Source organism: Protobothrops mucrosquamatus, unplaced genomic scaffold (genome assembly GCF_001527695.2).
Source record: "Protobothrops mucrosquamatus isolate PMUCROS unplaced genomic scaffold, P.Mucros_1.0 scaffold_23, whole genome shotgun sequence".
NCBI lineage: Eukaryota > Metazoa > Chordata > Lepidosauria > Squamata > Viperidae > Protobothrops > Protobothrops mucrosquamatus.
The window spans coordinates 1,172,103-1,197,177 of NW_015386099.1; the positions used below are offsets into that span (position 1 = coordinate 1,172,103).

A 25,075-nucleotide genomic window follows, 5' to 3' on the forward strand; every position below is an offset into this window, starting at 1 on the left:
TAAATTTAGATCACATTGCTGTCATTCTCGGGCCAGGTTTCCTTGCCAATTGGCGGCGTGTATGGTGTACTAACTGGTACCCACTTTATTGAGATGAGAAGATGGAGAATGGACCCATTGATTGACTAGTGTCCATTATGTAATAAATAGAGATGCTTCCAAAGAGACCCTCTTTTTTGAAGCTTACTGTGATTCTTGCTGACTGGCAAAGTCTATTGGAAGGGCTTCAAAACCTCCTCTGGAATGCTAAGTGTAAATGGGATCCTTGCACAGAGAGATCTGTAGGTCTAATAGAATTAGAGAGAAGGGGGTTTTGTAAGGACATCTCCAGCTGCAGAGCAGATGTCCTTCCTCTCTCTCTCTTTCTGAAGAAAGTCTACTTTTCTCCTTTATTCTGGGTCTGAGTCATTTATCTGGGGATGGGTGCCCAGGGATGCTCCACTGCAGTGGATCAGACCAGCTGTTTGGTTTGATTTCTGTTGGCAAGAACATCCAAAACAACAATGAAAATTCCCTAAGATGCTCATATATAATCTGTACATCCCAATTCTCATTCTCAAGTGAGATCCCTTTTGAATCATTGATGATTACAGTAAGACCGTCAAACAGAAACTATTCCCTAATCTTGCTATATTAGTCTGTTTTACCGTAACCCCTTTCATTTTTAAACTTGTGTAAGTCATTATTTATGAAAAGAGTACAACCAAACAGACCAGTGTGTCTCAGTCTTGGCAGCTTGAAGAGGTGTGGACTTCAGCTCCCAGAATTCCCCGGCCAGCATGGTTGAGAAGCAGAATAACAGAATAGAATAACAGAAAAACAGTTGGAAGGGACCTTGGAGGTCTTCTAGTCCAACCCCCTGCTCAGGCAGGAAACCCTATATACCCTTTCAGACACATGGTTATCCAATCTCTTCTTTAAAACTTCCAGTGTTGGAGCATTCACAACTTCTGGAGGCAAGTTGTTCCACTGATTAATTGTCCCATCAGAAAAGGAATTAATTGTTTTGTCAGGAAATGCTGGAATAGACCCTTTAGGATTGCTTAATGGAGGCACAGGGTTACAGTTGTGCCCAGTTTGGAGAGGATGTTTAAAAACTTGAAAGTATTAAGGAGAGATTACAGTTAGTCCTAGACTTACAACCACAATTGGGACCAGAATTTCCAAGTGAGTCGCTTCTTAAGTGAGTTGTGCCCAATTTTGCAACCTTTTTCTGCTACAGTTGTTAAGCGAATCACAGAATCATTAAGCGAATCTGGCTTCCTCCACTGACTTTGCTTATTAGAAACCATCTGGGTAGATTGCAGATTGCATATCTTGTGACCCTAGGAATTTGCAACCATCATAAATACATTCAGGATCCAAAAAGATCTAGACAAACTTGAACAATGGGCCCTATCCAACAAAATGAGTTTCAATGTGGAGAAAAGCAAAGTTTTACATTTAGGCAGGAAAAACCAAAGGCACAAGTACAGATTGGGCGAGACCTGGCTTAAAAAGAGCAACTGTGAGAGGGACCTTGGAGTCCTAGTGGACGATCACTTGACTTGTGCAGCAGCAGCCAAAAATGCTAATACAATCCTGGGTTGTACAAACAGAGGCATAGAATCAAGATCACGCGAGGTATTATTACCGCTTTATAAAACCCTAGTAAGACCACACCTGGAATGCTGAAGCCAATTTTGGTCACCATATCATAAAAAAGATGTTGAGAGTTTGGAAAAAATTCAGAGAAAAGCAACTAAGATGATCAGAGGCCTGGAGGCTAAAACATACGAAGAACGGTTACGGGACTTTGGTTTGGCTAGTCCAGTGGTGGTGAACCTATGGCACTCGTGCCAGAGGCAGCACCCGGAGCCCTCTCTGTGGGCACACACGCTGTCGCCCATCCCTGCCTCCCCCCACAGCCCCCTCCTCACCAGCAGCCCCCCCAGAGGAGAGTTGTCCCTGGGCGTGGCCCACACGGAGCAGCACAGCCAAGAACATGGCAGCTGGGCAGCAGGGACAAGACCCCACCCTCGCACCCCATTGCACGCAGATGATGTTGCGGGGTGCGGGTGGAGGGCATGGCTGCCATGGCGCTGCAGGGCCCCTGGGTGATCTGCGGCAGGCCATGGAGGTGGTGGGTGGCCCTGTGGGCGGGTGGTGCAGGGGGTGGGTGGGGGCGGAGCAGACAGGGTGGGAGGCGGAGCAGGGGTGGGTGGGCGGGTTTTGGGCACTCGGTCTCTAAAAGGTTCGCCATCACTGGGCTAGTCTAAAGAAAAGAAAAAATAGGGGAGACATGATAGCCGTTTTCCAGTATTTGAGGGGCTGCCACAAAGAAGAAGGGGTCAAACTATTCTCCAAAGCACCAGAGGGAAGGACGAGAAACAATGGTTGGAAACTGAACAAAGAGAGAAGCAACCTGGAATTGAGGAGAAACTTCCTGACAGTGAGGATAATCAACCAGTGGAACAGCTTGTCTCCAGAAATCGTGGGTGCTCCATTACTGGAGATTTTTAAGAAGAGGCTACACAGTTACTTGTCTGAGATGGTAGCAGGGGGCTGGACTAGAAGACCTCCAAGGTTCTATTCTATTCTATTCTATTCTATTCTATTCTATTCTATTCTATTCTATTCCTATTTGCCAAGCGCCCAAAGTTTGATCATGTGAGCCTGGGGATGCTGCCATGGTTGTAAGTGTGAGGACTGGTTGTAAGTCACTGGCATTATAACTTTGAATGGCTAAACAAATGGCTGTAAGTCGAGAACTATCTGCACTCTCCTAATAGGAGAATAAACAGCAGTGCAAGGTTTGCACTGTGTTGCAATGATGTGATTCCTTCCTTCCAGTCTGATTCCTCTTGCAACATTTGCTGTATAATAATAATCCCTCAACCTGACAGCCTGTCTCTGTTGTGCACATGACCCACCTGGGAAAGACACCCCTCCCTGGATTCTGCTGCAGTTCCTTTAACAAGATCAGGCATGCCAAGACTTCTGCTGTCATGTCTGCCTTGCCCAGGTGAACTCTTGTCATGTGAGGTATGGGAGAAACTGGAGTCTGACTGTGGTAGTTTGGGGCAAATTCACAGCCTCTCTGATCTTTGGCAGGCAATGAATTCCAGGTTCAGCTCCAGGCAAAAGAGAATTGGCAGCAGATGGGAAAGGATTTCTTTGCCTAGAGACCCTGCTAGTTGGACTCCTCCTAGTTGGAGTCAGATTGGCTGGCTGGGGAATTCTGGTAGATGAAATCCACACATCTTAAAGTTGCCAAGGTTGAAAAACACTGGAGTAAATGCTTCTGCAGAAGAACACACATTAAGTCTAATCTGGTGTTAGAGTTTAGGTCAGGAGTCTTCAAACCTGGCCCTTTTATGACTTGTAGACTTCAACTCCCAGAATTCCTCAGCCAGGCATGCCTGGCTGAGGAATTCTGGGAGTTGAAGTCCACAAGGCATAAAAGGGGCAAGTTTGAAGTCCCCTGGTTTAGGTGATGCATCTTAACTGAGAAAGGGCCCTGCAGGTGAGGAATTAAGAAGTCCCTTAGCAACTGCATCCCTTGGCAACAGCCACCTCTTTGCTCGCTTGATTAATATTTTGACAAACCAACAGAAGAATAAATGCACGCATTGAAGATTGAATAAATGCACGCATTGATTTTTATAACTTTAAAAAAATTAGACACCAAGCTAGCATGCTGAGAAGCTCCAGCCTCTAAGCATTATATTTATTTCCTGCAGGGCTTTAGACAGACTTCAAGAATAAAAATGGTGTTTGGCATCCCGGCTTCGATATTTCTTTTTATTTTTAAATTCCAACAACAAAAAGAATAATAATAATGGTAATAATAATGTGTGTGTGTGTGTATGATGCAAACAGATAGCTTCCAGGAATTTCTCTTGTGAAAAATGCAGTTATCATGATCAACTCTGCAAGCAGGCTTAATGGGACAGTTCCTGCAACCCAATACTTTGTCTAGAAGGATGGGTAGGACTGGGGGGGGGGGAGTTCTCCAGGGAATATCCAAAGTTACAGATCTGATTGAGAAGTGGAAAAACATTTCTGAAGAGGCCAGTGGCAAAACAGCCTCTTTACTATGGCCAAGGAATGATATGGACACATCTATGGAATTCCCAGCTCAGATTGAAGGAGACTCCTTGCCACAAAGGCATGGATTTTTAAAATTCTTTTAGTGAACCCTGGGGTAGCCGTTAATGTGAGAACCTCCAGGATTCTCCAAATCCCAGATAGTCCTCAACTTATCCCCACAATTGGGACCGGAACGTCCATCACTAAGCGAAGCGGAATGTGAATCGCACTCACTTCTACAACCTTTTTTGCCATGGTCGTTAAGCCAATCACCAATCAGGTGGGCAATAAGCAAATCTGGCTTCCCCTGCTGACTTGGAGAGGTCATCAATGGCAGTCACGTGATGCTAGGATGCTGCCAGTTGCCAAGTGCCCAAATTTTGATCAAGTGACCTTAAGACTGCTGTGGGCAAGGAGCATAAGTCCCCTTTTTTCCAGCTCCATCATAACTATGAACGGTTGTTGAATGAATGGTTGTAAGTTAAACCAGAGGAGGCAGGTGCATGAATGAATTCCATGTGTTTCACCCGTTTTAACCCTGCATCTCTAAAGGTAAAGGTAAAAGTAAACGTTTCCCCATCCAGTCATGCCTGACTCTAGCGCCGCCCCGGTGCTCATCAGCCGAGGGAGCCAGCATTGTCCAAAGACATTTCCGTAGTAATGTAGTTGGCATGATTATACACCGAGGCGCACAGAACGCTGTTATCTTCCCACCGAAGTGGTACCTATTTATCTACTCACACTTGCATGCTTTCGAAGTGCTAGGTGGACAGGAGCTGGGGCAAGGAACAGGAGCTCACCCCATCGCATGGTGATAAGCTCAGCATCTTAACTGCTGAGCCATTGTGCCCCTTTTCCCTGCACCTCTACCAACTTCTAAAATCAGGAGCCAAAATGCTAAAGTTTCATCGGATAAAAGGAGGCAGTCAAAGAACTGATAGTGCACAAGCTCTTTCTCCAAGCTGACTTTCCCAACAGTGAGAAAACCGTCTTCTTTTATTCATCACTGCAAATGTTATCCCTTGTTTGACCCTAAACAATGACTTGCCTTTCCTGCCAACGATTACACTCCTCAAGTATTTTCCAGCACTGCTATCACGACTGAAGCTTCGCCAAACTGCAATTAACTCTTTGCTGATTCAAGTCTTTCCCATCTTTTTCGCGTCGCTTGTACAGTTGTGTCTATTGTTGTTTAGAGCAATGGCAAATACCTTTTAAAGCTTAGGGTCAATGCTACATACAGGGAGTCTTCGAGTTAGGACCACAATTGAGACAAGAATTTCAGTGGCTGAGCAAGACAGTTGTTAAGCCATGCTGAATTATATGACTTTTTACACCATGGTTGTTAAGTGAATCACCACAGTTAAAGGAATCATGTAGCTGTTAAGCAAATCTGGCTTCCCCCATTAACTTTGCTTGTCGGAAGCCAGCTGGGAAGGTCGCAAATGGTGATCACACAAGTCCAGGGTGCTGCAACTATGGTAAATACATACTGAGGTGGCGCAGTGGTTAGAATGCAGTACTGCAGGCTACTTCTGCTAACTGCCAGCTTCCTGCAGTTCAGCAGTTCGATTCTCACCGGCTCAAGGTTGACTTAGCCTTCCTTCCTTCCGAGTTTGGTAAAATAAGGACCCAGATTGTTGGGGGCAATAGGCTGACTGTGTAAACCACTTAGAGAGGGCTGTGAAGCACTGTGAAGTGGTATATAAGTCTAAGTGCTCTTGCTCTTGCTATACTGGTTGCCAAGTGCCCAAATTTTGATCACGTTCTTGTGGGGGATGCTGTGACTGTCATAAGTGCAAAGAACAGTTGCAAGTCACTTTTTTGAGTGCTGTTGAACTATCACTAAATAAGTGGTTGTAAGCCGAAGACTATCTGTATAGTAACAGGATATCTATAAACACAGAAATGTCCTTCTTAGAAAAAGACGGACAGGTATTTTTATGAGAGTGGTTGGTGAGATATAAGATATGAAAAATTAAGTTCCATTGAGATAAAACACGAGGTCCAGTTTGATGGGAAGGCTGTTCCTTGTAACCTTTGGCTTGACACTGTCGCATTATAATTACCTTTTATGTTATGGTAGATTTTAATCTTATGGACCTTCCTTGCCTTGCCCTCTCTTGTTCTGTGGTTGAAGTTGGTCCTAGAATTCTTCTAAGATCTGTCCCTGCAATCTTTGTTTATTGACTCATATCATAAATTTAAGCCAGGCACTCATCTGCTATTTCATTTTGAGGTGGATATATCCCATTTCATGCCAAAATTTTTGGATGGGTAACAGCATTACAAACAAATGAGGCCAGATGGGATTCTTATGTCTGGGTTAGAAATAACACTGTGAAAAAGCTGTCTTTAAATGTTTATCTAGCTTAGCACCAAGTTTTCTACCATGGTCAAGGAGAAGACCTCAGAGAGGTTGAAGATGGGCAGAAAACAGCCCCTTTCTGGTCTAGATCTTTTGCAGCTGATGCAAAGTCACCATACATTCAATCATCCTGGCTAGGTTAATGTTTATACCTCCTTTATACCAATTATTAATCATAATTGCATTAACCAGCTAGAGTGGTTCAAAATTTTATTTTGTATAAACTCTGCCATTGGTTAAGAGAATACTTGTGACATACAGTTTTCCAAAGGACATCACTGTTTGTTTGTTTTTTTGAAAAGGGGCTTAAATTAGCTACATTTAAAAGCTTTTGCAATTTTTCCCCCCTTTTTGTATTTCAGAGTTTGGATGGAGACCAAGCCATTCTTCAGCGGATCAGGAAATACGTGAAAGCGATTCATGTTTCTGGGCTCAGTAAGTTAATGCTCTTTTATCAGCTGGTGCATCAGCCAAAGAGGCCATCTGGCTGATCACCCATGGAAGGGATGTGGATTTGTAGATACAAGTTTGAAAGCAGTTGTATGTTAAGATGTATGCACCAAAGCCAGTGTGTCTTAACCTTGGCTGCTTTGAAGTGTATGGACTTCAACGGGGAGTCCCATACTGGCTGGGGAATTCTGGGAGTTGAAGTCCACACATCTGAAGATTGCCAAGGTTGAAAAACACTGATCCAAGCCATCTACAAGACCTAAGCAAAAACTGCCCCCACCAAGGAGGAGAAGAATAATTACAACTCTCATACCCTCAAGCAGAATCTCTAAAGTAAAACCTTTTATATTTACAACCTTTTGCAGCATCCTGAGTTCACATGATAATGATTTTTGGTGTGGTTTTCTCTCTCTCTCTCTCTTGCTGATTTCTGGCATCTAGTTCTGGTTTCTAGCAAAAAAAAAAAAAACCCCATTGGGGAAAATGGGTTCATTTAACCATCACTTAATGATTGCTGCAAAACATATTGTAAAATTGGATGTGGTTATGTGGTACTTGCTTAACAATTGCCATGCCCAAGGATCATAATTCCAGGCTGAATTATGGTTGCAGGTCAAAGACTTATAAAGGTATCAATCAATTTCAATCAATCAATCAATTATTACAGCCAAAGGCCAACACATAAATTAAACATTCAAATAAAACAAAACTAAGCAGAACCAACACAAGAAGACACAGCAATATATTACAATTAATGATGTAATCAGTGGGTGACCAAGGTCTGCCTAGTTTTGCAGACAGTATAACAAAACCTAGCTACCCTCAGAAAAACTGAATCATACTGACCTGACAATAAAAATACATTGAGTATAGTCTAATGCTGGATAAAAACACATAATAAAATGAATTATAAAAGATTATTAAAAAGATCTAAAATGTTTATATTTCTGGCGAATCCCCCGTGCTGCTGTGCAGAATCTAGCCACCTGCACCGTGATCACTGCCTGCTCGTCCTTAAGCAGCCACTGGAGATAAATACTTTCTGAACGACCAGGATACCTATCAATTATGGGGAGGATATGGTTTTTTCGAATAGCTCTATAGATTAAGGAACATCGAAGGAGTATGTGTATCTGATTGATTAGATCAGTGTTTTTCGTACTTGGCCATTTTAAGAGATGTAGACATCAACTCCCAGAATTCCCCATTAAGGAATTTTGGGAGTTGAAGTTCACCCATCTTAAAGTTGTCAGCTTTGAAAAACACTGATCTAAATATTGCCATTAAATGTTGATTCACCCTGATGTTCAGCTAAAGCCAATAGACCTCCCTTCTCCGTCTCACAGACTTCTCCTGGTCCTTTTTTTTTTTTATTTTTGCTTATTGCCTCCCCTCTCTAGACGCCTCACACTTTTCTGCTTTTCTTGCAGCGGCTACACCATTTATAAACATTCCTTGACAGCTGGTTTCCTCCTCAGCAGCCAAGAATGCCTGCTTGTTTCCTCAGGTTACGTTAAGTTGGGGGGTTGGCTTCATAGGTAGCCTGCGATACCTAGCCTCACTTCAGGGCTAACAATGTTGGTCTACTATGATTCACTAGTCCAGGGGTCTTCAAACTTGGCCCTTTTATGACTTGTGGACTTCAACTCCCAGAATTCCTCAGCCAGGCACACTCAGCCTCAGCCACAGTTTGTGAAGTGAATCACTGCAGCTGATAAGTTAGTAACCTGGTTGTTAAGCGAATCTGGCTCCCCCATTTTACTTAGCTTGTCAGAAGGTCACAAAAGGAGATCCCATTGGTACACAGCCACGGTCGTAAATATGAACCAGTTGCCAAGCATCTGAATTTTGATCATATGATTGTGGGGATGCTGCAAAGGTCGTCACTGTGAAAAACGGGCATAAGTCACATTTTTCAGTGCCGTTGTAACTTTGAATGGTCATTAAACGAACTGTTCTAAGTCGAGGACTAGCTGTAGTTTGTATGCCTTGTTTTAAAAATACCGAGGGATTGCTTTATCACAGTGGTCTTCAAACTTGGCAACTTTAAGGCTTATGGACTTCAACTCCTAGAATTCCTCAGCCAGTCCTGGCTGCTGAGGAATTCTGGGAGTTGAAGTCCACAAGTCTTAAGGTTGCCAAGTTTGAAGACCCCTGCTTTATCAGATCACTTATCTCAGGGGTCTTTAAACTTGGCCCTTTTATGACTCATGGACTTCAACTCCCAGAGTTCCTCAGCCAGCATGCCTGGTTGAGGAATTCTGGGAGTTGAAGTCCATGAGTCATAAAAGAGCCGAGTTTAAGACCCCTGACTTATCTAGAAACACTCGCAAGAATTCCAACAAGCAACTTGTGCAAAGGTGATCAAGCCATTTATGCATTGCCATTTGTTTCCAGCAAGAGGAACTTGTGCCCTAAAAGGGCGGTTAACCCATAGGAAAAAACGATGGACTGGCTCTTCTGTTGCAATTAATTTAATTCATGTTCATGCCGATGCTGAGGAGGATCTCCGGAGCTGCAGAGATCTTCCACCCTCACCTTTGTTTTCCCTGTCCTGATTATTTCCTCAGCTCATGTGGAGAATGAGGAACAATACAGCGAAACTCTGGAGAACTTTGGCAATAACCACCTTTCTCAGAACAATCACGAACTTTCCACTGGCTTCCTCAACCTTGCTGTTTTCACCAGGGAAGTGACGGCTCTTTTGAAAAACCTGGTAAGGGGCAGAGCTGGGCATGGAGTGTAGTTTGCTGATTTATTTTTTTAAAGATGCAAATGTCCGTTGGAGGCCCCTGGGCACAGCTTCCCCTGTTAAAAGTAGTAAGCATAGCCAAGACAAAGTCTCTAGAAGGCAATGATGATGGTTAGTTACTGCCGAGGCAGTCACAAAAAAGCCTGCCTCATTGTAGGCAACGGTTTCCTATGTTAGCTTGGCTGCTGCTATCCCAAATTCACGTTTCCTTCCTGGCAGGCTGCCAATTCCCTGAGCTGAATGACTGCCGGCGAGGGATTAGAGAGAAGCTGCTTCAAGGTGGTCTGTTGAATGGGAGGGTAGGAGTAAGATAAGAGGAGCTTTGCTTTACAGCTGAAAGTTCTGGGGTTTATTTGGGTTAAGTGCAGGCCTCCTGCTCAGTAACTGGGCAGAATTTAGCATTTGTTGAGCCTTTCCTGCGTCAGAAAACCCATGCATTCCTTCCGTGGCTCACTCTCTGCTGTGGTGTTTCTCAGTCTTGGCAATTTAAGAGGTCTGGATTTCAACTCCCAGAATTCCCCCAGCAGTATGCTGGCTGGGGAATTCTGGGAGTTGAAGTCCAGGTACTTCTTAAAGTTGCTAAGGTTGAGAAGCTCTGCTCTGGAGAGGTCTCTAAGCAGCCTGGGTAGCAGCCATGGGCATCCAGGGGAATGGTCTGAGGTTAAAAGTCCCCAACCCAGCTTGGTGCAAGTCTGGAGATGAAGAGGACAAATTATGCCAAGCCTATCAAATTCAGCCCCCTGTATTCTCTGGGATTTTTGCTAAGAAGGGAAGAAAAGTTTCCAAACCTGAGGTTTGGGGTTGAAGAAATTACATTTGTGCTGTGTCCAACATTTGGGTTTCTCTCCACATGAAGTCTGTATTTTAATTTTATAAAACTTCCCAAATAATCATCTTTTAGTAGTATGATAGGATTTATTGCAATTTACAGCCTCATGATTTATACTATGTTGACCCTGGTTCCTGGTATTTATGCTTTGCTCATAGCTTAATAGCAGTTGTCAAGCTTTTGAAATGATATGATGTATCCAGTTATTCACAATCATTCACAGTATGCTAGAAAATTATAGTCTCCATGATATTTGCAAATCCCTTGTTGACTCATTCGTAGCCTATTCTTTTATCCCTGTTTTTGGTTCTTTTTTCCTTCCCTGTTTATGTATATTTTTGTAAAATGTCTAATAAATATTACGAGAGAGAGAGAGAGAATGTCTAATACAGCTATATTACAAGAAAGAGAGAGAACAGACAATGGTGTTGCAAATCTACAGCTGGGACTTTAAGCTTGAAGAGGGGTCTGCATTAACAGTCTTAAATATTTCTCAAAATCAGGACTGGGTGCTGGGGTGGTAGTGGGAAATAGGAACATCATGCTGCTGGAAACACCTGGATACAATGGCTGGGGAAACAGCCATTGATCTGGATTTTAATTTTTCATATTTCTGCACTGCCCAACTCCCACAATGTTGGATTCTGGGCGGTATACAATAAAATGTTAAAATATAAAACAGTATACAGATAGTCCTTGATTTACAATCATTTGTTCAGTGAGTGTTCAAAATTACAACAGCCCTGAACAAAGGGACTTATGACCGCTTTTCACACGACTGTTGCAGCATCCCCGTGGTCACGTGATCAAAATGGACGCTTGGCAACCGGTAGGAATTTATGACGGTTGCCGTGTCCCGGGGTCACGTGATCCCCTTTTGCAATCTTCCGACAAGCAAAGTCAATGGGGAAGCCAGATTCACTTTACAACCATGTTACTAAACTAATAATTGATTCATTTAACAATGAATCACTTGGCAAAAAAGGGTTGTTAAATGGGGCAAAATTCACTTAATGACTATCTTGCTTAGCAATGGAAATTTCAGGCTCATTTGTGGTTGTAAGTTGAGGACTTTCTGCATATAAAGGCTTTTTTAAAAAAAAACTTTTAAGAAGAGGCAAGAGATTAAAATTATTTAAAAGGTGAAGGGAGGGCTTTCAGGGAATTAACCAGCCCTATGGCTGTGTGCTCCCCTGGGCTTCTGACACGAGGCTGCAGAGCCCTGTCTGAACTCCTTTTTGAAAGGACAGGAGAGTGGGGTCTCCCTCACCTCTGGGGGAAGAATAGACCATAAGGTGGGGGAGGGAAGGCTCTCCTCCTAGACCCCACAATTCTTTAACTGACAGGGTGTGCAACATACCACATACCACTGGCTGAGCCGCTGGGACAGGCTGATGTAATGGAATTTCTTTGGGGGATAACAAGTGAAGCAAATCGTGTTGATCTTAAAGGAACTGGGTGGGGGGAGCTTGTGGAGAGCATGCTTCCCCACAGCCAAGCACCACAGAGGCAGATTGGAGAAGAGATAGCTTTGCTCTGGCTTTATTTATTTAAACCTATTTATTAAATAAATAATCTCACTCTGCAAAGCGCCTTCTGGATTCCTGCGATCCAGAAATCCATCCTGCCCCCCCCACTACCCCCCCAGATCAGAGATGAGGGCCTGCTGGACAATTGATCCAAGGCAAAAAGCAACCATACATCTTTTTAAGAGAAGTAATAGTCTGAAACGACCAGACTGATGTCACATTTCCAGTTTCATGGGCACTGGGCAGGGATCGGAGCCTGCTCTCTTCCTATTCCACATCTTAGATAGATAACCTTTATTGTCAATTTTTTTTTACTGTGGGTACAACGGCACACATAAAAAATGAAATTTAGTTGCCCGCTCTCAAAGTGAACACATACATGACGCACACCTAAACACACTATGAACAACATATGTATAGACCCACACCCCTACATATACATAGCAAATAAATATTAAATACTGTCCATTTTGAATACATAACGGAAGGAGGAAGCTTGAGAATTCACAAGTTTAATGCTGTATGGAATGAAACTCTGGCTGAATCTGGATGTTCTGCTTCGGATACCACGGAGCCTCCTCCTCCCAGAAGGCCGTGAAGAGGATGTGTAGTGTCCCAGATAATCTTCACAGACCTTCTCCTGCTTGCCCCATAGTTCAACGAATTATTTCTTTTGCAAACGGTGTGTGGCTGAGGCAATACTGGCTGACTGCCGGCGGGTGCTTTCATGCAATACCTGCTGCCCATCGGTGCCACTAAGGAAGTGATAATGGAAGAGGAGAGCAGGCAGGCAGAAGGGGCCTCCAACAAAGCTACATCTAGCACCACTATCACCCAAGTTCACAGCTCCCTGGTAGCCCAAGAATAAATGGATTTTAAAGAGGAAAAGAGAGATTCGTGGGACTACGAATGTCTTGAGCTTTTTTAAGCAACCAGACAAATTAAATGACTAACTCTGACCCTAGGTAACAAAGTACCATATATGTTTTTGAAAGTCTTAGAAGAGATATGAGAGGTCATCTTCTCTGCTACCTCTATGTCTCACCCATCAATATTTTGGGAAGAAGACTTGAACGGGTCTCATGCTATGCTGTAAGCCTTGGTTTGATTAACTTTGGCTTCTGGAATAGATCCTTACTGATTTGGAGCAGAAGACCTCCATGATCCCTTCCAACCCCATGGCTAGGTGGTGGATTTAGTTATGCTTTGCCACCTTTAATGGCTACCTTTGCAGATCCTCTCTTGAAAACCCAAATGTTGACTTAGCGTGATGTGTAAACCAGCCATGGTTTGTTTGAAGCATGACTTGTTGAAGAATCATCCATGCCTGGAATCTTCCTGCTATGCTAAGCCCTAATTATGGTTTATAGTCTGTGATGGCTGGCTTCAAAAATAGGGGGTTGCTTCAGGGTGATTCCCACATCTTTTTAACTGATCTTGAATGATTCAGTCATTCTTGTAAGTTGTGGGAAGTTCTTCTTCCACACACATGAATTTGGTTAGGCATGAAGAGGTCCTCTACTAACCTCCTCCATCATGAGTTGGGGAGTTTTTCTCCTTAAGGTAGAACTAGGGATGTGGGTATCCTTAGCCAGCAGGATTGTTGGCTTTTCTGGAAGAAGATGATGGAAATGCCATCTGAAGGACATCTGCAGCCCATGAGGTTAGGAAAGGCTGCTGTTGTCTATCTAGTTGTTAATATGAAGCTGCTGGAGCTTCCTGGTTGGAAGCCTGAACTATATCATGTACAGGCAGTCCTCAACTTATTCCTTCGGTGACTGTTCCAAGTTACTGAAAAAAATGATTTATGACCATTTTTCACACGTATGACCGTCACAGCATTTCCAGGTCACATGATTCAGATACGTGGCAACTGGCATGTATTTGTGATGGTTGCACCTTCCTGGGGTCATGTGATTGCCATCTGAGACCTTCCCTGCTGGCTTTTGACAAGCAAAATCAATGGGCGTAGCTGGATTTGTTTAATGACCGCCTCATTCACTTAACAATTATTGTGCTTCACTTAGCAACCATGGGAAAAGGGTTGTAAAATCAGACACAACACACTGAACAACTATCTTGCTTAGCATCAGTAAGACTGGTCCAAATTGTGGTCATAAGTTGGGGACTGTATGTTGTGGCCTCAGGGTGCACATTAGAATAGAATAGAACATTGGCCAAGTGTGATCGGACCCACAAAGAATTTGTCTCTGGTGCATAAGCTCTCAGTGCACATTATAGCATTTGTGTCATTTTCATGAAATGGGTGATGCCTCTTGGATACCCAGGTTGCATGTTTTCCTTGCTCAATAGAAAAAGCCAGTTTTAGGTGGAGGCTTTGATTTTCCTAGCAGCATCTCTAGCACATCTGTACCTGATCAAAACTATCCCACAGCTTCCGTCTATTTCAAGCCTGTGGGTGGCATTTTTTTTTTAAAAAAGGGGGGGCAGCCATCTGGGCTCAGATGACGGTGGCTTTGCCCCCCCCTCCGGTCCAATTCTTCTCCTGTTCCAAACCCATTCCTTCTTTCCCATGCAGGTTAGCTGGAGACTTGGATGCTGCAATGTGGTTTCCTCTCCCAGCTATTCAGACTTCTGGCTGAATTGAATGGATTTCTCTGCCTTTTGGCATCTTTTGATTTGGAGCTTTGGGAATCTCCACCCCAGTTTTAGAATGTGGTCTTTGGGGAAGGGCTGACTGCCTGCATGGCTAAAGAGGGAAGATGGTTTGCGGCAGGATTCAACTGCCAACATTCTTCTGAGGCCGTCCTGAAAATTCTGGAACAAGGAAAAAGCCTCTCCAGCCGTAGAGGAAAGGGAGGCTGCTATAGCTTATGGCCCACCTCTCATCTTGGGACATAAAAATTCACAAAAGCTTTGGTGAAATCTATTCAGTTCTTCTTTGTTATGACCACAACTGGAACTGGAAAGTTTTTCTTTAAATGGTGTGGTCATTAAATGAGAAATTACATGGAAGCAATTTGGGACATCCCCTGCCAGCTTCCCCATTGACTTTGCTTGTCAGAAGCAGCTAGGAAGGTTGCAAATGACAGTTATGTGAAACCAACCCCCCACCCCCAGGACGCTGCAATATAGGAACCCAGATCATGATTGCACAAATCTTGAGATGCTGCAATGGTTATAAGTGTGAGGACTGTCACTAAATGAATGGTTGCAAATTGAAGTCTACCAGTAATATACTTTATTTCATTGATATGATTTTAAATACAAAGCAGTTGAGAAGGGCTACATGGAGTTTTCTTTGCTGCTCTTCTGGCTATAGCTTTTAATGCCATTTTGAATGTACAGTAATTTTTTTTCTACCAACTAGGATTATTTTCAGCCATTTGCAAACTGGACATAACAAATACCAATGTGCCTGGGCAGATTTGATGATAATTCAAGATTGCTTTTTCTTTGTTTGGAGGTGTGTGAGTCTCCTCTTTTGTCTTTTCCAGGTGCAGAATCTGAACAATATAGTCTCCTTTCCTCTGGACAATCTTTTGAAAGGGCAGCTGAAGGACACCCGGGTGGTAGGTTTGTTTGTTTTTCTTAAGGAATTGGGAATCATTAAAATCAGGGGTCCCCAATCCCCGGTCCATGTATCAGTACCGGGCTGCAGCATGCTAGCAACTGGTCCGCACAAACAAGCAAAGCCCCATCTGCACCCATGGAAAAACTTTTCTTCACAGAACTGTCCCTGGTGCCCAAAAGGTTGAGGACCTCTGATTTACATGGAGAAATGCAGGCTGGGAATTGGGGTGGGCAGACATATATTTGAGAGAGAACTGGTGGTGCAGTGGTTAGAATGCAGTATTGCAGGCAAACTTTGCCCACAGCTTGGAGTTCGATCCTGATTTGGGGCCCAAGGTTGACTCAGCCTTCCATCCTTCCGAGATCCATAAAATGGAGGACCCAGATTGTTGGGGGGGGGGCAATGTGCTGTCTCTGCCCAGAGAGTGCTTTGCTATGGGGTGGTATATAAGCCTAAATGCTATTGCTATGCTAAATGGCATATTTTTGAGGTATCTTGGATCAAAGATGGTTGGCTTAATGCACTACTACCTAGTAGCTTTTGTGTATGTGTGTGTGTGTTGGGAGATTGTCAAAAAAAAAATCAAGGTGATGACTGCAATTGCATTATCAAAGTCCTATTCCTCTTATGTGCATACACATATAAAAAAGGGTGGGGCTCCGGTCATGCAGTTGTGGACACCATTTTGGCTTTTTTTGATTCCTTCCCCAACATCCTCCCAAGATGCTCAACCCTTCTTGTGTTTCGTCATGAACTGAGGTTACAGTGAGTCACCATGGGAGAAAACATCACAGGGAGTCCTTGACTTACAGCAGTTCATTTGGTGACCATTCAAAGTTACAACAGCATTGAAAAAAATGATCTATGTCCACTTTTCATGGTGAAACAGCAAACTCCAATATACAGCAATTACAGGAGGAAACTACAAGAGAGAAAGACTCCAGCGAAGCCTTCCCTTTTATACTCAGACTCTTAAAGGCACAGACACAGACCCTGCTGAGTCATTCCTATTATTGCAACATCCACCTTATGTTACATTACATCATTACATAAGCTGTTTAGCTTTTAAATCATTATCCTGACAGTGTCCATTGAGCTGAACTGCACAAAACTATCATATCATGTTTAGTAAGGCTTGCTGTCTTCTGCAATTCTGTGGGGGAATCAAACTATGTTAAACTCTGTGGGACTTGCCTATATGCATGATTATTTATTTATGTTTTGATCTATGTATTTATATTCAGAAGCAGGTTGCAAGTGGCCATAGTAACTGTGGAAAATGTTTATTTTTAGCTACCTCATTCCATACTGCAGCTTTGGAAATATCAGCAGACTGCAAGTTTATTTCTTTAACCGGAATTTGGATTGAATGGATGTATGACTTCTGATTTAGAAAGTGGCACCTTTGTAGGAACTGATATAAATTTCTCAACCCATTTGCATGATTGCTCTGTATGTTTATTTGTGGAAAGATTGTTGTTTTTTTCCTGCTAGTAAAAATGCTTACAACACCTCTTGCAACATAAGATAGACCAAGAATAGAGGCTTATTTCAGGGTAATAGAAAATGCTAATTTTGCTCTACTCGCTTTTGTTAACTTCCCATTCCATTCTGAGATTTTCCAGACTCTCAGAATTATCTCATATTGGGCAACTGGTAACTTGCTTTTTTCATTTCATTTCATTTCATTTCAAGCTTCTGCAGTTGCATAACACAGTTGCTCTATCTACAGAACCATGATTCTTTAGGGCTTGAACTATGGCTGTGTGCACACAGTTAAAAACCAAGTACAAATGTTCCTGGTTTTTCCTTTTCTTTTTGTATTTCTCTGCTTTCTCCTCTGATGCCTAATCCATTGTAAACTGGCTAAACAGGAAAAACAGCTTTGTTCTGTAAAACAGGCTCACTCAGTTTTCTGTTTTCTTTGCGGGCCCTTCTGTGGTGTTTATTTTCTGGCGGAGGGAAAGATTTTTTCCCATTGCTACAGGCCATTTCTTTACATCAAATAGTTCCCTGTGTGCTGTATCTAAGGAACCCATTCTTTAGTAGCGCTGTGGGTTTTGTTTAGGGGGCTGCCAACCAGTGAGACTTAACAGATCACAATGGGTTAAGCAAAGCAGGTTGGGTGGGGAATAGTAGATCTAAAAAGGCTGCTTACCTCACTACAGTACTTAAGAGCGGGTATTGGCTCCGAATGTGTTCGGCTGATCACCTCTTTTCCAGTAGTCTGTTGGCAGATGTCAGAGAGACCCGCGACCACTAAAGGAAGTACTTTTTACTCAGTTCATAATTAAATTGCAGAATTCACTGCTGTCTGTTGTGATAAAGGCAGCCTGTTGGGTTTTAAAAGGAGAGTGGGTAGATTCATGAAGTATCAAGATATGATGGCTGCTGGCATTAAAACTTGCTTGTCAACTAGTGGGGTGTAATGGCTCAGCAGTGAAAGATGTTGAGCTTGTCAGCTGGAGAGCTGACAGCCCAGGTTCGAGATCCAAACTCTGCGCAATGAGCTCCCTTTGCTTGCCCCAGTTCCTGCCTACCTAGCCGTTTGAAAGCACACAAATGAGAGTAGATTAATAGGTACCACTTCAGTGGGAAAGTGACAGCGTTCAATGTGCCTTTGGCATATAGCCATGCTGGCCACATGACCACTGAAAATGTCTTTGGACAATGCTGATTCCCTCGGCCAAGAAACGGAGATGTGCACTGCGCGCCCTAAAGTTGGATACAACTGGACAGGGAAATCTTTACCCTTTTGCTAACTAGTGAGTCAAGGGCACCTTGCTTTAATGCTGAACTCTGGGAAATGACAGTGGAAGGGCTCTGTCTGTCTTTCTCTCTGTCTGTCTCTCATTCTCTTTTCTAAACCAGATTTATGAGCTTTTCAAATGCTCTAGCCAGTTTCAACCTGCCTGGTTTGTATGTCCTGAGAAAATGTGCTAGCAGTTCCCCACTTTGGCGAGGCGAAAGGGGTGGAAGTCGACCGGCCTTGTCTTCTTCCTGGTGTGCCTGGGTTGTAGAATGGCTTCACCCTGGAGATTTGATTGCCTCCTACACTGTTGGTTTTTCGTGCATAATTAAAAACGGAATTATTTTGGAGAGCCTTAGATTTTGAAGTGCATGGGGTGGGTAAGGTTGTTTCCAGGAGAGCCTTCAGTCAGTGTAGCCAAAACTGTCCAATAAATGGCTGCGAGAGTGTGATTGAAACTCTGTAATGTATGTGCAAAGCATGTAAAAGAGATAAAGAGCTTTGGGAACACTGTTCTGTTTGACTTCCTTGACTATCTGTACCCTGAAGACAGCACTGGTTGCTTTGTTCTTTTCTTCTTTGATTCTCTAATTTGATTCTCTAATTGCTGGGAATACAAATCTAGTAGTAATCTAATAATATGGTAATCCTAATGTTAATCTTACTCCAAATCCAAATCTAAATTCAATCTAAAGTTAAAATAATTTATATAATGTAATGTAATTTATCTATTACATCAGTCAAACGTAATAATAAATAAATGTATCCTATTCCCCACTGTGACAGCCAGTTTGGTGTAATGGGTAAGGATTCAGGCTGGAAACTGGGAGACTGTGAGTTCTAATCCTGCTCTAGGCATAAACAGCCTGATGGCAAAAAAATCTTGAATAGTACTTAGAAAATCTGTGCACTGACAATATTTCCCTCTGTCAGTTACAAAAGGCCACACTGTTTGGATCCGCACGTGCACTGCACCAATACAGCGTGACAACCTAGATCCTTGAGAAGAACTCAATGTATATGGAGGTCAACATCAGCTAAAGAACCGGCAGTTGTGATTTCGCATTATTGTGGATAGAATAATAATAATAATCCCACTGTAGGTGAGACACAGAATGCTATACTAGATGGGCCATGAGCCTGATCCACCAAAGGTCATCTGATAAACCTTATAGCTGACTGATCTTTTTCCTTGGAAATATTTTCTAACCTGTCAGCTCGGTTGTTGAATGATCTAGCTGACCCTGGCTGGTCTTGCAAAAGCTAAGCAGGGATGAACCTGGTTACTACTTGGATGGGAGACCAAACTAAATGCCTTCCATCTGCCTGCCAAGAAAGTTAGAGAGATGTAGCTTCATATTCAGAAGTTGCACTCCAGTTAAATAACACATTATGCATTAGTGCTGTGCAATGCTTTAAAAGATTTGACTGAGAAAGAGGTGTTTTGAGACCTGGGGCTGTGACTGTAGCAGCTGTGTATGACTCATTAAAGCAGTCACATCTCTTTCTGAGATTGTGCAAAAGTTGCTGAGAACCAGAAAGAAATTATCCCACCTCACCACAAATGAAACAAACAAAAGAAGCACCTCATATTTAATGTTGACTTTGGCCCTTTCTGTGATCAGCTCTTTTTTTTATTCCTATCCATACTTGACCTGAAAAATTCCTGCAGTTAAAAATTAGGATAAATGCTATGGTGATTAAATATTGGGGGAAAAACGCAGTAAAGAAAAACATGCAAGTTGCTTCCAGAGGAACGCCTAGTTGAGGATAATCTCAATTGGGTATGTCTAGTTTAATGAAGAGAAGGACGAGGGGGGACATGATAGCAGTGTTCCAATATCTCAGGGGCTGCCACAAAGAAGAGGGAGTCAAACTATTCACCAAAGCACCTGAAGGCAGGACAAGAAGCAACGGATGGAAACTAACCAAGGAGAGAAGCAACCTAGAACTAAGGAGAAACTTCCTGACAGAACAATTAACCAGTGGAACCACCTGCCTCCAGAAGCTGTGACTGCTCCAACACTGGAAGTTTTTAAGAAGAGATTGAACAGCCATTTGTCTGAAATGGTATAGGGTTTCCTGCCTGAGCAGGGGGTTGGACTAGAAGACTTCCCTTCCAACATCATCATCATCATCATCATCATCATCATCATCATCATCATCATCATCATCATCATCATCATTTTTATTTTATTTTATATTTTATTTTATTTTATTTTATTTTATTTTATTTTATTTTATTTTATTTTATTTTATTTTATTTTTTATTTATTATTTTATTATTTTATTATTTTATTATTTTATTATTTTATTATTTTATTTTATTTTATTTTATTTTATTTTATTATTTTATTTGTATTTATTTATTTTATTTTTTATTTGGTGTTCTGAGGAATGCAACAAGCACTGATGCTAGAATGTTGCACAAGAGCTTCCTTTTTCTTTTTAAACTTCTATTTTTTTAAATGGATTTTTTTACTTTATTTGACTTTTCCAATTCATATTTCTTCTATCCCCAACATCTCACTTCTTCAGACAAACACCTGGCTATAGGGCTGCTAAAGCTATCTGCTCCATGGGCCAACAGGAGTGGGTTACTAAAATGATGAAAATGCCCTGGTGGCGCAGTGGTTAAAATGCAGTATTGCAGGCAAATTCTGAAGTTCGATCCTGACGGGGCTTAAGGTTGACTCAGCCTTCCATCCTTCCGAGGTCAATAAAATGAGGACCCAGATTGTTGGGGGCAATCTGCAAACAATGCTTCTATTTTATAAACCGCCCACAGAGTGCTGTACAGCGCTAGGGAACAGTATATAAGCCTGAAACACTATTGCTATGAAGATGCCTGAGAAACCCAGATTTCCAGCCTCCAGTCCCCATGGAGATGGTTCGAATATTGGCCCTCAATGCAGGGAAACAGTATGTGTTTGCAGGTTTTGGGGGCGGGAGGAACTTTGCCCAGTGATAGGGGTGCTTGTGTGTTCGTGTTCTTACCCTCCAGTGACTCGCTTGCTGATTCCTTCTCCTTTCTTCTCTTTCCCTGGGCAGGATTCCAAGAAGCAAATTGAAAAGGCTTGGAAAGATTACGAGACCAAAGTGTGAGTAACCAACCCCTGTTGCCTCTGGCAGGAGTGGGCTTCTTCCTCCATCTTCTCCTAAACAAAAGTGTTTTGTTGTGGACAAGCCATAAGGGAGGTTGTGAGATTTGGGTCAACCAGCCAACGAGAGTGTCCTTTATAACAGAGGTCGCCAACCTTGGCAACTTTAAGACTTGTGGACTTCAACTCCCAGAATTCTGGGAGTTGAAGTCCACAAGTCTTAAAGCTGCCAAGGTTGGCGACCCCTGCTTTATAATGTGCCTCTGGGCTATCCGGTATCTTTCTGGCTGTAGTGGTAAAGGGCTATGGATCCCAAAAGCAAAAAGTGCTTTGACGAACATTTGGAGATCACCTACCTGTCAATCACTTCTTAAAGCAGCCGCTTCTTTTTCTGAGATTGCAACGTTGTCTTTTGCAACTGCAGGGCAATTCCTGGAGACACACTTTGATTAAGAAGTTGTACCTCTGTGCCTAACAAATGCCACATATTTTCTCAGGATGGCACTACAATTCTGGAAGACAGCCATGCAATCCTCAGGAAAGAGGCAACTGCTGCCAGGAGTGGTTGAATGGTCTAGGGGTTTTCAAAAATTCTGGGAGTTGAAGTCCACAAGTCTTAAAGTTGTCAAGTTTGGAGACCCCTGGTCTAGGAGAATGCCCACAAAAGGGCAGTCAGCTAACCAGCTTTTTCTTTTTGAACCCAAATCAGTGCATAGCCGAAATTGAAGGTAGCATTTGCATGCTGAACATGGGATCTTCAAAATGAGCTGGGAAAAATATCTGCGTAAATATATATACTGCAACTCAGTGTGGACAATATGGGTGGAAGGTCTGGCTTGGTATGAGCAGCTTCCTAGGTTCCTGATGAAATTGACTCTTTAAGCGTACAGGTAGTCCTAGACTTGCAACCATTTATTTAGTGACCTTTTGAAATTACAACAACATTGAAAAAGTGACTTGCAACCGGTCCTCACATTTACATGTGTCGCAGCATCTCCACGGCCACGTGATCAAAATTCAGGCATGTATTTGTGATGGTTGCAGCATCCTGGGGTCATGTGATCACCATTTATGACTTTCCCAGCCGGCTTCTGATGAACAAAGTCAATGGGGAAGCTGGATTCACTTAACAACTGCACGATTCTCTTAACAATCATCGCAAAAATGATCATAAAACTGACTGTGACTTGTTTTAACAACCCCCTTGCTTAGCAATGGAAATTCTGGTCCTAATTGTGGTTGCAAGTCAAGGACTACCTATAAAAAGCTGGAATCTTCTTTGAGTTATAGAGCTCAACAGAAGAATGCAGGTAATTGTTGCAAAATGCCTCAGCTTGAGGAAAAACCTCCATTCTGAAAAGCTGGTTAGCGGCAGTTGCCAGTGTGTCTCGTGTCCTGGACTGAGCCAAGTAGATCACGGTGCACCCTAGACCTACCTGTATTAAAATATGACCACGGGTACAGACAGATTGCAGCAACATCAACCTGTAGAATTCCCTGCACACCGTTCGTACCTCACAAATTATTCCGAATCTGTCCATCATGTTGCCGCTGGGATTCTCTGTTACCTTAGAGCAAAGCTGGAGAAGGAGAAGGAGCGAGCCAAGATATCTGGAGTCATCCAGACTGAACCTTCAGCCACGGAAATCACGGAGGACCTGCAGAAGGAACGCCGCACTTTCCAGCTGCAGATGTGCGAGGTAAGAAATGGCTTCTTCTAAGCTGTGCCTTAATTTCTCTCTAAGGTGGGGAAGGAAACTTTTGGCCCAGCAAATAACTTTGTTGCATTGGAATAAGCAACCCCTCTGCACGCTTACAGTCATCAACGAACTTGTTTAACACTTTGGTGACCCTGTAGTGATTTTTTTTTCACACATAACAGCTGAGCTGTTAGCTGTGGGAAGAAATTTTTCATTAGCCTGAATTTCCTCCCATTGTGTGTGGCAGCCACATCCAGAAGTCAGGAGTTCCACTTGGAGCAGAGCAGACAAGGCTGGCCCTACTGTGAGGCAGAGGGGATTGGCTACCTCAAGTGGCGGATTTTGGTCATGAAAGAGTCACTGTGCAATTAATTAGTTATTTTAGTTTTACTTCCAGAGATGACTAGAGAAACTCTAGTATTCTAAGAGCTATGGTGTTGCAGTGGTTAGAATGGTGGTTAGAATCACTGGAAATTTTTAAGAAGAGACTGGACAATCACCTGTCTGAGATGGTATAGGTTCTCCTGCTTGAGCAGGGGGCTGGACTAGAAGACCTCCAAGATCCCTTCCAGCTTCTATTCTTTTTATTCTTATTCTGCTGACTGCCAGCAGTTCAATTCTGACCAGCTCAAGGTAAAAATGAGGACCCAGATTGTTGGGGGCTGACTTGGTAAACTGCTTAGAGAGGGCTTTAAAGAAGTATGGAGCAGTATATCAGTCTATGTGCTATATTGCTGTTTCTATTTTTGCCTTGAATGCTGATATAACTTCAGCAGGGTTGGAGTGTAGGTGAATCCTCAACTTGCAACCATTCGTTTAGTGTCCATTCGAAGTTACAACCCCAGTGAAAAAGTGACTTACGAGCAATTCTTGCACTTAAGACTGTTGCAGCATCCTCATGGTCATATGATTAAAATCTATCTTTATTACAGAAAGCAGCACAAGGAGGGTCAGGTACAAGTAATTTAAAAACATAAATATACAAAGGTAAAATTGCATAAAAAGCTAAAAAATACAAAACAAAAATCTTAACAAACAAACAAATCTAAAAGAATCTAAAGGAGGAGTCCAAGAAACAAAAATCAGCAGGATGAAAAGGGGGGGAGGTTGAACTACATGACCTACAAGGTCCCTTCCAATTCTGTTATTTGGTATAGGATGGAGATGAAATCAGGCTAATGGAAAATTGGCCTTCTTGGTTGGATAGAATCCAAACAGCTGGAAACATTTTCAGATTGCTGTGCATACCCTTCATGCTTGCTCCTGGCATTCTCCCAATCCGTTGCATGAAATCACAGTTTCCCAAAAGTGTATTAGCTCGTTTGATTGAATAGCTGAATCCAATATTTAGGGGACTGAGACTCTTCCTGGATCTTACAGCCAACACTGCTTGAGTTATTCCTTTTTTTCGTTGTGGCATGACTTTCCCCGTTGCAGTCTACAAATCCTGTTTGCTTTGCAGAGCAAGATGACTTGTGTGTACTTACGGGGAGCACCTGATCTGTACTATTGCCAAAAAATGGCTTTGATATAGGCCAAGGAGCCTCTGTGTGTGTGTGTGTGTCTGTGTGTGTTGCAATAGGCTGAGTGTTTTGTATATTGTGCACATTAAAACTACTTCCTGGTGGTTTACAAAACCTTGCTTGGGTCTATGCGTTGAGACTTGTTCAGCTTGCTGCCTGAGCTATTGCACGCAAAATAGGTGCAGTTATTGTGAAAAGAGACTTGTTATATTTATATATTTGATCACAGTTTTTGGCTATAAGCAAGCCAAACTCCTTGGCTGCAGAACATGATGAAGGAAGCAAGATTCGTGTGCTCTTTTTCCAATATGTTTTACCTCCAGGAATTGGGGATTAAAGAATCTTGACAACTGGCTGTATTTCAGTTGCTTGGCAAGTGACTCACCCTTATGACTGGTTGCAGTGTCCCACAATCATATGACCATGATTTGCAATATTTTTTTGCTAGTTTCCAGCAGAAAATGTCCA

General features: G+C 42.7%; 1 protein-coding gene across 1 annotated transcript in view; it reads left to right on the forward strand.

The window, feature by feature from the left end:
• The window catches only part of ASAP3 (ArfGAP with SH3 domain, ankyrin repeat and PH domain 3), a 75,103-nt gene that overhangs the window by 14,240 nt on the left and 35,788 nt on the right, over window positions 1-25,075 (forward strand). The window contains exons 2-6 of the mRNA XM_029287348.1: window positions 6,802-6,874; window positions 9,460-9,605; window positions 15,458-15,532; window positions 21,335-21,384; window positions 22,958-23,084. Of these exons, the coding sequence (XP_029143181.1) occupies window positions 6,802-6,874; window positions 9,460-9,605; window positions 15,458-15,532; window positions 21,335-21,384; window positions 22,958-23,084 (471 nt within the window). The remainder of the gene's footprint in view (window positions 1-6,801; window positions 6,875-9,459; window positions 9,606-15,457; window positions 15,533-21,334; window positions 21,385-22,957; window positions 23,085-25,075) is intronic.